Source organism: Atheta coriaria, unplaced genomic scaffold (assembly GCF_025399875.1).
Source record: "Atheta coriaria isolate IRGN ID8LTWV9N9 unplaced genomic scaffold, Caltech_Dcor_3.1 hic_scaffold_9_pilon, whole genome shotgun sequence".
Lineage (NCBI taxonomy): Eukaryota > Metazoa > Arthropoda > Insecta > Coleoptera > Staphylinidae > Dalotia > Dalotia coriaria.
In genome coordinates this window covers 1,760,293-1,773,759 of record NW_027045451.1, presented here as the reverse complement: position 1 = coordinate 1,773,759, position 13,467 = coordinate 1,760,293, and the positions used below count along the sequence as shown (strand labels likewise).

Sequence of the window (13,467 nt, the reverse complement as noted above, 5' to 3'; positions counted from 1 at the left end):
CAATCTTCCCGCGTTGTGGCGCGTTAGATAACGCCGAAAGTTATTATTAATGTCAGCTAATTATGTTAATTATTATACGTGATATTATCATTAGCGTTAATGTCGTTAATAATGTCGTGTGCGGCTGGGACGATGATGTGCACTTGTGGCGAAAGTGAAAATACGGAATTCGAACACCTGCGACAAATTGCGAAATTCTTAAAAATCTCCAACGTTGATTCTAATGTTACATGTTACAACTAGACGTAGAAAGGTCCTTGTAATGTTTTAATTTAATGCGAGTCTGAAACGTGGTGCGAAGGTGTGTAACCCTTTTATACGTGCATTAAGCTCGTTTTATTCACTCTGCTCTCGTCGAGTTTTACGTGCAGCGTTCGTTTTTTTCTTTCTTTCTGCTCCCTCGCGTGTTCGAGTTTCTGCATTCAGCGGCGCGGTTCTTCGCTCGTTTTCCCGTTACCATGCTCGCCGGCGGTTGGCGTCGGTTGTCATGAATCTCGGACGAGAACTGGAAGCACCTACGACCACTTTTTTCCTCCTTTTATTCGCGATGGAGAAAAAATGGTTTTCTGAGGGACGTGGAGCGCATTCTGCATGCAGAACGCGCACAATTCACTCGTTGTTTTTAATCTGAAAACCGGAAGTTTCTGCATTTCAGACTGCCAACGCGCTGCAGACTATCATAAGGTTGCAGATGGAGTCAACAGAAACCAAGTAAAAAGTAATTCTACCAAGGAACAGTTTTTATTTTATTTTATTTTCATTTTTGTCCTTTTTGCTGAAAGAATATACAAACAAACACCTTATTCGTAGAGGGCGTTTAACGAATTTTTATATTGTAGAATATTTTAAACTCAAACTATTTTGCTGTCTCTAGGATATTGTCACCAACAGAATATAAACTTTTTTTTTGTTTCGGCTGGTTGTGTTTCATTTTTGTAGTGGAGTGCAGTGTTTTCGTAGCTTCTAGCTTGCTTTTCACGCTGGAAGCCGGCGGCGTGACGCTTCGGGCGTGAGCAGGACTCAGCAGGACGGCAGAGCGTCGTGTTCAGGGATTCCTCTCGTCGTCCGAAACGCCAACGCGCGACGCATATTAAAAGCCTGGGAAAGGACCAGAAAAGGCTAGGAACGTGCCTCCCACCAGAAATAGCTCACGAACACAATACTAAAGACTAGAAAACTAGCAAACTAGTAAAGCTGCTAGCAATATCCAAGAGAAACAATTTTTGTTATAATTCATAATAATATTATTAAAACTGCAAAAGTTACTTTGTTTTATTTTACCTTTAAAGAAAGGAACAAATTGTGCTGAATTTCTGGATGTATCTTATCTAAATATAACTCTCTGATTTGACAATAGATGCCCCAACAATGCACTATTTACAATAAATTCGCATCGCAATTCTCACTGCACAAGTTTTGTGTGCTTATCAAAGAATTGTTTGTTTTGGTTTGGGTTGGTAGTAGTGCAGGTATAATGAAATAAAAGGAGACAGTGGTGTACATGTAAGATCACGCGATTTTACGTAGCGGATGGTTCTTATCGACGTGTTTTTTGTAGGCATCGGTGAATCTGCGTTCTATGTAAACACACAAGTTGCCATGAAATAAATATACGTTGTATACTTAAATATTTGTTATTAAAATTCAACTCTACATTGAACACAGATGGCACTAGAATGCACTTATTTGCATTAAAATTTGATCGAGTTGTATATACTCGTATAGTACTGAGTTTACAATGATTTAAATGCTGCCAATTTCGTGTTGTGTGTGATCAACCGTCCATTACTAAACATTTTCACTTATGAACGAAAGTAGTTAGTTTCATTCTCTAGCACTGCATACATGATTGATTTACAATTATGAATATCTCGTAAACTAAAAGAGATAAATAGGATCCGATCGCGGCGTTGTAATCTACGGACTATTCTCTATCCGATAGGATAGTTAAAACGGAAATCTGAGAGATAAAATTTTTACTCTTAAGAAAAAATTGCCAAGGGGGGGTGCTTGATACTTTTTTTCGACGATTTTCAAAAATTAATATCTCTTCAACTAAAAGCAATAGCAACCTAGAAATTGCTGATTATGAAAGATTGGAAAATTCTCTATCAGATAAAGATATAAAATAACAATATTTCCAACAGTAAAAGGTTAAAAAACGCGACTAAAAGTACTAAAAAGTGACATTTTCCAATTTTTGACCATTTTTTCAAACGCGAATATCTCGTAAACTAAAACAGATAAATAGGATCCGCTCGCGGCGTGGTAATCTACGGACTATTCTCTATCAGATAGGATAGTTAAAACGGAAATCTGAGAGATAAAATTTTAACTCTTAAGAAAAAAATGCCAAGGGGGGGTGCTTGATACTTTTTTTCGACGATTTTTGATAATTAATATCTCTTCAACTAAAAGCAATAGCAACCTAGAAATTGCTGATTATGAAAGATTGGAAAATTCTCTATCAGATAAAGATATAAAATAACAATATTTCCAACAGTAAAAGGTTAAAAAACGCGACTAAAAGTGCTAAAAAGTGACATTTTTCAATTTTTGTGCATTTTATTCAATCGCGAATATCTCGTAAACTAAAAGAGATAAATAAGATCGCATTGCAGCGTTTTAATCTACGGAATTTTTTTATAAGGTAGGCTTATTAAAATGCATATAAAGGAGATGAAATTTTAATTTATAAGAAAAAATTGGCAATTGGGAGTCAGCCTATGCAATGAACCGACGTACGGTGCCCTGAACACGAGTCACTTCTACCGCTGCCCTTTTACGGTGCCCTGAACACGAGTCGCTTATTCGAGTCAATAAACGATAATAGTGCATATCTTTTAAACTAAAGGCAATGGCGACCAACGCGAGTCGGGCCCCTATCGCGAATATCTCGTAAACTAAAAGAGATAAATAGGATCTGATCGCGTTGTTTTTATCTACGAACTATTCCCTATCAGATAAAATAGTTAAAACGGAAATCTGAGAGATGAAATTTTAATTCTTAAGAAAAAATTGCCAAGAGGGGGTGCTTTATTATGAAATAAAATATACTTCAATTTAAAAACGTTTCATTCTATGTTAGTCAAAATAGTGGAAATAATACTGACGTTTAAAATCCGAAGAAAAATAAAAACGTTCCAGCTCTAGCAATGCAGGTATATGCTGTTCCTGAGCTCGTTCGTCAAAAGCAGCAATTGGAGGGACTATCACTGCTATTGCGCTACAATTTCGATCAAATTAACACGCCGAATGCACACCGAACGTGCGGAATTGCTCGCTTACCAATACAATCAACCATTCCCAGATAAACCAGCATAGTAAAAGGGTTTCATTGCATTCTAGCTTAATAAAGTCTTATTAACTACCAAATTTCGTTGCTATTTTTTATTGTTGCAATAAACACACACAACTTTTAAAATTTCGATGATTATTGAGGTTTATTAATATTTTTTAATAATTTCTATGAGTACCCTGTGTGTTGGTGAATTGTAGTCACACCTGAATGCACCTCTCGCACGAAATCACATTTGATCGCAGGACCCGATAGGAAGCGATTGGAAAGGAATCGGAATATCGGCAGTAGTGGATGCGCCTGACGAATGTTCTACTCTCCCGTCCGATTTCGTGCGCGCCTTTGATCTTGCTTGCCGCCTCCGCAGCGGCGCCCGAGGTTCACTTCCAGTTGCGTGCGGCGCCGCCCGATGGCACGCGTCGAGGGAATATAAATTAAGTTCGTTCCGGCCGTTTATGCCGTCGCAGGACGTCGATGAGACATTCATTTCACGACTCAAAAGACGAAATTCTCGACTTCCATCTTCAATCAACCATCTTCGCTGGGGCTCATCAAGAGTCGAGACGAAAAACTCGCGTAATCTTTTATGCTGTGGCCTAATCAGTGTGCAAACAATTGAACAATGAGCAATGAGCTGAATTTTAAAGACTAATAGAAACTAATTCACAAAAAAATTCAAAAAAATCATTTTTTTTCTTCATCCTAACAAAGTTTAAGAGATTTTTTCGTAAATATAGAAGTTATAAGCAATAGCAATTGTAATAACGATAAAGAAACATCAATATTTAAAACAAAACTTTCTCCGGAATTGTTCCAGCGCTTTGGAGCCATTGAAATCGTCGAAAACGGAAATCCGATATTCCTTTGAGTTCGACTGCCGGATTGCAATCCGCATAAATGCAAAGTGCCGGGGATACAAAGCATAAAAATTGATGAAACTTGTAACACGAATGTGAAACACATGTTCCTCATACCGTAACACCAACATTTTATGATTTAACCTCAAATCTGATCTTCTTTAAATCACAAGTTTTAAAAATTCACATTTAGATGGCCTTAGTTATAAAATTATCATAATTTGCCCATAATGTGAAAATTATGCGTATTTATTGCTCAATTATATCGCTATAATATAATAATTTATTACCGACAATTATCTGCTCAATCACCACACATTTATTTGCATTCGGTCATAAATTATATTAAACAAATATAAATTTTTACCTGCGGTGTTAATCGCGCATGCAAACTCAACATGCGCCACCTTAACTGGCGCGAATGCAGAGCACGGATTATAATCACGCACTAATTCATCCATTCCGGTGTAGATAAGCGGCATCGCTTGTTGATTATTATGCATACCGCGTTGCGACCGAAAACTCAAACGATTCAAGACGTAATTATACAATTGCGCATGCGCGCTGGCGCTAAAGCGTCGTAAGTGCCGTGGGCGGAGCGTAAACACATTCCAGTAGCACAGAAAGACATAAATAGTTGATCTTCTCTGGCATATTTCTGAAATATCTCAACTTGCAAGTTTGCTACTAGTAACCTCAATAATATCGCAATGGTAATGGCAGTTTGTAGAAACTGCAGCTGCATTTACTATACTGGCGGTCGTAGATTGTTGGTAATCGCAGCGCGAAGGAGTCCCGGCAGTCGGGAGACGTGTATACCGCATTAATTCGCAATAAACGTCAGACGCTTAAACATTTCCATTAATAAGCGTGATTTATCGCGAGCATTACCTTACACTCGCGGACGCAACGACAGCCCGCAACCAACCTCCGCGTATACTTGGCTGCAGCAATTCAGATTCATACTGCGATTGTCTACAATCGCAACGGAACGTTTTTAAGGGTGCACGCGAATTAATGCTTGCATTAATGACAATTATACTGATTTATTCACCGTGAATTTAGGTACATTGTAAATTTTCAACAAAAAAAAAAAACAGATTTTAATGTTTGAATTTAAATTAGTTGTTTATTTGTTTGAGCTGGATTATAATTAGTCGATTTTAATTGCTTTCAATCGAATTAAATTAACGCAAAAGGATTTTATTGGATTTATTGGTTTTATTATTGCATTATTCACTCATTCACTTTGATTGATTTATAAATCGTCGTGCAAGCGAATTTGATTAATGCCAACGCGGCACTTATAAATGAATTCATTTGTTTCGTTCCGTGGATCTTCTTTGAATTCCGCGAAACAAATCGGAAAGTAATTAATTAACCAAATCAATTGAATACTGCGCTGTTGGTGAAATAAAGATAGTAATTTTTTTTGTTGCAAAATTTTTAAAGCTTTAGACATTTATCTTTGGCGTTTTTCATGGTTGATTGAATATGACTGTGAGTAATATCATTAAATCATCTCGAAAAGTACGTTGTTTTTTTTCTTCGCCGTCTTCTGCGTTTTCGGGATGGAAAATTGGCATCGAAATCGAAACGTTTTTCGCTTTGTGCGCGTGCCAAACCCAAAAACTCGTCGTATGTATTCTGGGGAAGTGTAAGTGTGTGTTTTTCTTGCTTTTTGGCAAAACGTACGACTTCCATTCCGCCGATTCCTACTTACTACAACTTACAACTCGTTACCCGCGCGTGGATTTCGGGAGTGAAACTGGCCTCGGGCGACGCGCTCATCTGCAAGATCTCTGCAACTGGCGAATTGCGCAAATTTCGAACGCCACAATTCGGATTATTATGCACGCGCACTCTGCCAGCAGAAGTAGAAGTAGAAGGAATATTACATTATTGCGGATCCGAGTTTGGATTTCGGGAATTGAGGGTGTGTGTAACTCATTTTGCGCGCCGCTGAAATTGGTTCATATGTCATGCATTTTGCAGCGTGATTCACATTGCGTTGAAATTATCCCAGTCCAGGGAAAATGCGCGCCCAGCCTCTCTCTCGGGCTGTGTGTGTGTGGAAATTATGCACACGCTGGATGAGTGATTAATCTCTGTCCAGGATTATACCGCATGTCACTGCTTGTTATTGCTTAACAAGGATTATCGATTTAAAACTCGTGCGTATTGCCCGTCGAAATCAACTCTAAGTTTGATTCGGATTTTGAAGTTGTGAGTCGATGAGGTTTTGATCTAATCATGTATTCGACGTTTGGCTAGCATTGGCAAACGTGTCTGAAACTATAAATTGCAGTTTAAAGGGTCTACCTTTGGTCTGGTGTGAAATTCAGTCCGCATAGTTGCCACTTCCTTTGACCTCGATCAGACTTGGCGCCAGCTTGGCATTCAAATTTCCTTTCGCAACAAAATTAAGATTTCCGCACCGACATTTCGCTAAAATCATCTCAGTGCAGTCGGTAATGTAATAAAGAATGCTTTTATTTCACATTATAGATAGAATGCTTTCGAGTATCCTGTTTGGCGTGCATGGTGTAGGTATATTTTCTACGAAAACAGCAGCTTCACCTTTTCTTTTAGCTTTATAGCTTGTAATGTTGATGTTATGGCTGTTGCCGGCTGCTGATGGGCGTCGAAAGCAATATGCATAATATAGCAAAACAAAGTAGGCGCCTCGGAAGAGCAGGAAGCGAAAGGGCGTCGAAAGTAAAAGGATGCGAGGATGCGAAAAATGTGCATGTTTTATTCACGCCAACCTGAAATCTCAGGTGGGATGAGAGGCGCATCCAGGCCAAACAAAACAAATTTTAAAAGTCTATTTTTATCCAACCTGAAACATCCAGAGATGCTAGTATTATCAATTTGTGCATATTGCCTAATTCACCCTCGGTTTAATACAATTTCCACAATCGGACATGTAGAACATGTAGGGATCTAATGGACATGGATCTGTAACTTGGTCAGAGATGGTCCGCTTCGCACGTGTCCCCACACGCCCGGCACGTAGCACCACGTCCCGACGCTCATTATAAGTGTGGTTAATATCGAAGTTGTGTCTTCGTAATGCGCCAATAACGTTCGGATCGGTGTCCGCTCCGGCTTCACTACCATGATTACCAATTAGCCTTGTTTCGTGATTCGGTGATCGGGGCGTTCGCACTCTGGGGAATCTGCTTCATACTAGTTCGTGTTAAATTTCGCCCCGACGCTTTAGGTAATTGTCCGCAGCGAGTCGGTGGTGGAATATATTCATTTCTGGTTGTTGAAGTTTAACTTGATGTAAAATTTCTGGGCACAGACCCAGAAAAAAAATCTCGATGTAATCTCAATGGTGTAGTTTTGATAATTAAGTTAATTAACTTTTTTTCTGTGTTGTTACAGCAAGTGCAGTGTTTGAAGTGGAAGCTGTGCAGGGTAACGTTGCCAAAATGCCTTGCGACATCACACCGTCTCTGCCCGGAGACAAGATGCACATTGCCATCTGGTTCAAAGAGGGTACCGGACGCAAGACGCCCATATATTCGTAAGTATACTACACCCAAATGGCACATTTTTGCATTTTTAAACCAAACCACTGCGTAAATTACGTTTAGACCTTGAAATTTAAAGAAATTAGGTTATGTATAAACTCTGGAAGACATTTTATATTTTAAGGTTAGGTTTTTGGTAGATATGGTTATGTGGGAAGTTGTTTGGGGCGTGAGCTAACTGAAAGTAATGAAGAACGTGTTCAAGCATTGTTTTCAGCCCTTATATTTGTGTTCTTTACCTTTTATTGGTCTTTGCATCTGCTCTTCATCTATAGTTCACAAAAAATATACAGGGTGTAACAAAATATTTATAATGATTTTTTTAAATTTAATTTTTTTTTAAATTTTTTATTGGTTTATTGAAAATACTTGAAGGTGAAGGTTTTATAATAGGATTTGATTTTTTGTTGGGTTTGAGTACTGCCTGTGTATCTGTACATATTTCTATCAAGAGGCTTGTTGTCGTTGGAAGCAAATAGGGGTTGAATGTCATGAATGTCAAGAGCATTAGGAACGTTAAGAACCAAACAGACGCTGCCACCAACTTCCAACATCTCCCCATGGAGAGCCACCAGCCACCAGGTTTGAAAGCGGGAAAATCCGATGTCCTCCACTTCCTTTCCATTCCCACAATCCCACACTCTGTTCGCCTCGCTTTTTCGCATTGCGATTTTTTCCCTGTTGGCGTTTTCAAGTTTTTAAGCCCCCGCCAGTCGTCTTGATTACGACTTTTGCGCTTCTAATTATAACTCTAATTTCGAGTGCGACATCTTCAAATGCGAGAAGGGTTGAGAGGTTGCGCGAGATTTTTTTGTTGCTGCGTTTTTTGCCTTCTTTCGCTTCTCTTTGGGCTTTTGTCGCTGGGAAAAAAATATGCTTTTGAAAGATGAGATAGGAGAAGGGCACAAAGGGTATGCGAGGACGAAAAAATGCCATGGGGGTGTTGAGCGGTGCAAAGACAGAAGCGCGAATGCAAAAATAGAACGAATTCGCTTCCTTTTCGTCGCGAGCAACATTAAAGAGATTTGTAATTATAATTACACAGAACAATCTGGAATTTGTCAGGAGTTGAAAGCAAAAATTAAGAATTTCGCCGAGGCCGAGTCAACAAGTCACTGAAAGCTGAAGAAGAAGCAAAGGAAGAAAAAAAAAAACGCACCGCAATTGCTCAGATTTTAATCAAAAACGTTATTTTTCCACAAGTAATTAAACAAAATCAAAAGTTGAATAGGGAACTTTATTTGTTGCGCACTCCAGGAGTATATTTGCGTTTCGTATTCGGCGGCACTTGATTAACTAGAGTGTTTATCATGTTCATGGAGTTTAATTCGACTCGCAGCAGCTGCTCGCCGCGATTATGTCGCGTTTGCAGTTTGATTCGCCATTTGCAATGTTTGCCAATAACGTGTGTAATACGGTTTGTTATTGCATTACTTAATTTGCAAACGGCGAACGCTACAAATAATGCTCACGTTAGATTACGAGCGGCGCCGATGATAAATGATTTAAACTGCGCTAAAGAGCAATTGCGCTAATTGTCACTTTACGTTAATAGCGATAATTATCGTGTGAATACTATGAATGTGTAATAATCATAATCCACACTAGTTTAATTTAATTTTTGATTCATAGATGGCGTTACTTGTAGATGCAAAAATTTATTTTTGTTGTTTTTGTGTTGTGTTGGGTAGATTTGTTTTTTAATAAATCACAAGATTTATTGTACGTCACGTCATGTCAAGTCGTGATGATGTGCACTGTATCATCACTGATGGCACTCTATTAGCGCTTGCAATTGCACTCTCCAGCACAACAACAACAACAGCAGCGTGGGCGGGCGTGGAGTAGCGAGTTGTTTCGCGTTTTCGTTCAATTCGTGCATTGCGGCCGTAACTTCTGTCACACGCACGCGTGTGTACGTAATTACATCTTAATTAATCAAATCCATCATCATCAACGAGTGTGCGCGCACACACGACCTCTCAACTCGGTAAACTCCGCATCCGGCAACATCAGCAATACAACATCAACATCTCTGCCTCTGCTTTTGTGTGCTGCAATTCCACATGCACATCACTTGAAAAGTCGACTCGATTTGATAACGCCGGCGATAACGATGCCAATGCTCTCTCCGCTCTCTTGCATCACGATTCGAAATCGTTTCTGTTTGTATTTGCTTTGTGTGCACAAAGTGTGCGACTCCATTTGGTGCTTACAAATAAAACACTAGAAATGGCGTTCAAACACGACAACGAGTATTATAAGCATTATAAGCATTACACGCCGGAAATGTAAATATTTTATTAGCAATTTGTTTCGCTCGCACAACCATTTAAAATGCTAATTAAGTAATTACTTTGGTTTTTGTTCCGGCGCGGAGTGAGCGTTGGTATCGATTTCGGCCGATGGGTTGAAGCATGACCCAATAATGGCCTGAGCTAACAAACGGAACAAGCCCTAAAATTCAAACAAACACGATCACATTAGTGCCCGCACGCAAATTGCTAACCGGTAATAAAATGAGCGCCAACCAAGCCGATGAAATGAAGACAAAACGAAATTGACCCGGAAACCTGTTTGTTGTACATAATGACTTGATCATTCCACACTCAGTTGATCACGGAAAATATTTTTTTATTAATAAATTATTCATTTTAACATGTTTTGCGTGTGTTTGAAAGTCGATAAAAAGGGCATTACCCTGTAAAAATGATATTTCTGCTTCCATTTTATTGATTAAAAGATCCCCCGCAATAAAAGTGATTATTTAACACCTTTCCGATTGGTTAGGTGTGAGTATCTCCTCGTAAACGTCAGAAAAGATGAATTAAGCCCCCAACAGGCTGGAAACAAATTCCCTTGCTATCTGGTGTTCTGCGTAACAGAACCAACTCCACACTCATTCCCAACTTTCACGTCTTTATTCTTTAATACCCCTGGTTTCCAATACCAGCCCTGCCAATATACAACACTAATATCCACAAGTTGGGAGTTTGCCGGCAGAACGGTGGATAGAAAATTCAAGGAAACCCCGAGTAGAACGGACCGGTCGAAGCGGAAATCCCAGCGAGATTCAATGAAGATGGTTATTGGTAAAATATACCTGCCAAGCGTGTAATAGGAAACTTATGATATAGTATCCAATTGAATACAACTACACCCCCTATATATACACCTATACCTAACCTATATCTACCGCCACTCCTCGAGGAGTAACGGAATGAAATGTTGAAGGAGGTAACTGGGAAACTCCCTGCAATCAGAAATATTGAATTGATTTCTGCTTCGACCATGTGTAACCCGAAGCGAAAGAGTTGAAGTTACACGAAACCATCAAGTCTAATTTAGTTTAACCTCAAAATCTTTCAACTCGACGAGTTTAACCTCACATATTGACCAGATGTGATTACGCGTGCAATTGAATCACATGACTTGTTTCCATCTGAACAAATACGCGACTATTACGAGACTTAATTGATTGTATCCAGCTATTTTTGAGCGTTCATCGCCTTTAGCACAGCGCTGACCATATTGAGGTTTGCGCGGCGCCACGCGCGACATCATAATTAATTGAATTATAAAGGGCTCATTAAATCCTCATTTGCATGCATTGACATGCGTTCGCCTGCTCGTGCGCGTGAGCATTTTAATTCGATGCGAACGCGCGCGCATTTATAAACGACTCGACTAAACGCATTACAGCGCAAAATTAGATTCATTAGTAGCGCGCACCCATTTAATATTAATATGCACAATGCAGGCTGCACATGCTATCGGCAATAGATGCCATCTGCTAGCGTTTTAATGTTGTATGGAATGAAAACATTATGTTTGGAAAGTTCAAATGATTGATGACATGAATATTTAAGCTGTGTATATTTGGTTGCAGGTATGACGCAAGAGATAAACCTCTAGAGCAAGGAAAACACTGGTCTGATGAGCAAGTCTTGGGCGGGAGAGGATTCTTTCGGTATCAGGACCATCCGGCTAAGTTGACCTTGGATAGTGTGAAGGATTCCGACTCGGGGGTGTACAACTGTCGCGTGGATTTCAAACAAACGCCGACGAGGATTGTCAAGGTCAATCTGACAGTTATAAGTAAGTATGGTATTCAATTTGGATGTTTTCGGGGGCGCATTAACAAGGTTCCTTTTTTTGAATCTTCAACGGCATGTTGAAATTTAATTAAAACTTTCGTACGACTGCAATAATAAACTTAATCCGATATCAGCGGCAGCGCGAATCCGAGATTCTCCTTCGTTTTCGTTTTCTTTTTCGTTTTGGGCTTTTCATCGTAGGGATGCATCTTTTGTGCAACGTAAATTACAAATAGTAATAATAGTAATCCTGAACGAAGTTTAAAAACGTCCAAACCTTCAAATTTTTGGGTTGAAGGTTGTTTGAATGATAAAAACACTAAAATAATTAATATTAGACTGTGTTTTTATTTTGCAACTGAGAATATGACGCATTAGTTATTACTTTACCGGCTTATCAATTGTCAACAGCACCTTGTTTGCTAATTAAAATAGATAATTTTGAAAATGTGGCCGAATTTTCCATATTCATTTTTCGAAATTCAAATTTATGCTAAACCATTCTGTGCAACTAGTATAAATACTTGTCAGTGGCGAATTAGGAATCAGTTCAAATAAACTAACAAAAATCCTCTAAAATGGTAAGACTTTTGACTTAGCTTTAACTTACTTAAGTTAAGTTGTTTCTTGTGTGGTTCTAATTATTTTCGTAATGAAAAAAACGTAGGCAAAGCTTTTCATTCTCCTCGCCCTTGTGGCCATCGTCGCCATGCCCTCCACCGAGGCCCTTAGCGCCACCGGAGTGGCCCAGGTCATCAACGCTGTCCAGCAAGGTGGTGCCCAACTGATCACCGTCATGCCCCAGATCCAGGAAGTCGCCCGTCTTACCAAACCTTTCTTGCAGCAGTTGAGGAACAAAATCATCGAAGCCATTCGTCAAGTCCTTATCGCCGAGAAGGAAAGCGAAACTTTCAAACAAATCGCTTCCCAGGTCCAAGCCATCGTTGAGCAGATTAACTCTGGTGTCTACCAGATTAACAACGCTCAAAACCTTATGGGTTAGATTGTTGCTGGTTGTTGATTATTAAATTAATTTCATAACTCTACCAAATTTTGTTTTGTTGCTGTTTTCAAATAAATTTCCGAGCCAATTTTTTCGTCTTTTCTTCTTTTTTTTTCGGTGTGCGAGTAAAAATTTGCGTACTGAAGAGCGAGAGCGTTAATTGCACTTAATTGTTACGTGACCTACGCGCCGCCAGTCTTCGTCGCTTTGGGGGCGGTTGCCGTCGGAGTTAATTAATCAAATCGACGGCTTTTAACAGATTTTTAATGGCGCACCGTCGAGACATCAAAGCATGACGTTTGCGATTCGTAAAACGCGTCGGCACGAGTAGGAAAAAAACGTAGGGCGAAATTCAATTGTGCGTTTGCGCAAGCACTAAAACAAAATTACACGTTCAAAATGTAGAAACGTGATGAGGAAATTTTAAACTATGCACCGCATGTTCCCGGGCGTAAAACGACCGTTAAACGCGATAAGCCAAACTCTAAAGTGATTAAATTTTGAATTAATTCAAATATTACTTCCTATTATTACTGATATTAATTTGACTTCTTATCTAATGTAGACGCGTTTAGAATACGCAGTGAGGTGGAGTTGTTGTTTTGTTGCAACTGTAGGCAACTTGTTTTTCGGTTTGTTGCTTTGCGCAAACTCGCCAACTGACGCCAAG

The 13,467-nt window shown here is 39.3% G+C and overlaps 2 protein-coding genes across 6 annotated transcripts in view; both read left to right on the top strand.

The window, feature by feature from the left end:
• Positions 1–13,467, top strand: part of LOC135798587 (hemicentin-2-like) — a 120,930-nt gene that overhangs the window by 46,979 nt on the left and 60,484 nt on the right. For all 5 annotated transcript variants that reach the window (XM_065311459.1, XM_065311458.1, XM_065311455.1 and 2 more), the window contains exons 2-3: positions 7,549–7,690; positions 11,587–11,795. In XM_065311459.1, the coding sequence (XP_065167531.1) occupies positions 7,549–7,690; positions 11,587–11,795 (351 nt within the window). The remainder of the gene's footprint in view (positions 1–7,548; positions 7,691–11,586; positions 11,796–13,467) is intronic.
• On the top strand, positions 12,359–12,885 carry LOC135798590 (uncharacterized). Its single transcript, XM_065311462.1, has 2 exons — positions 12,359–12,375; positions 12,462–12,885. The coding sequence occupies exons 1-2, from the start codon at positions 12,373–12,375 to the stop codon at positions 12,795–12,797; spliced, it is 339 nt and encodes a 112-aa protein (XP_065167534.1). The 5' UTR covers positions 12,359–12,372; the 3' UTR covers positions 12,798–12,885.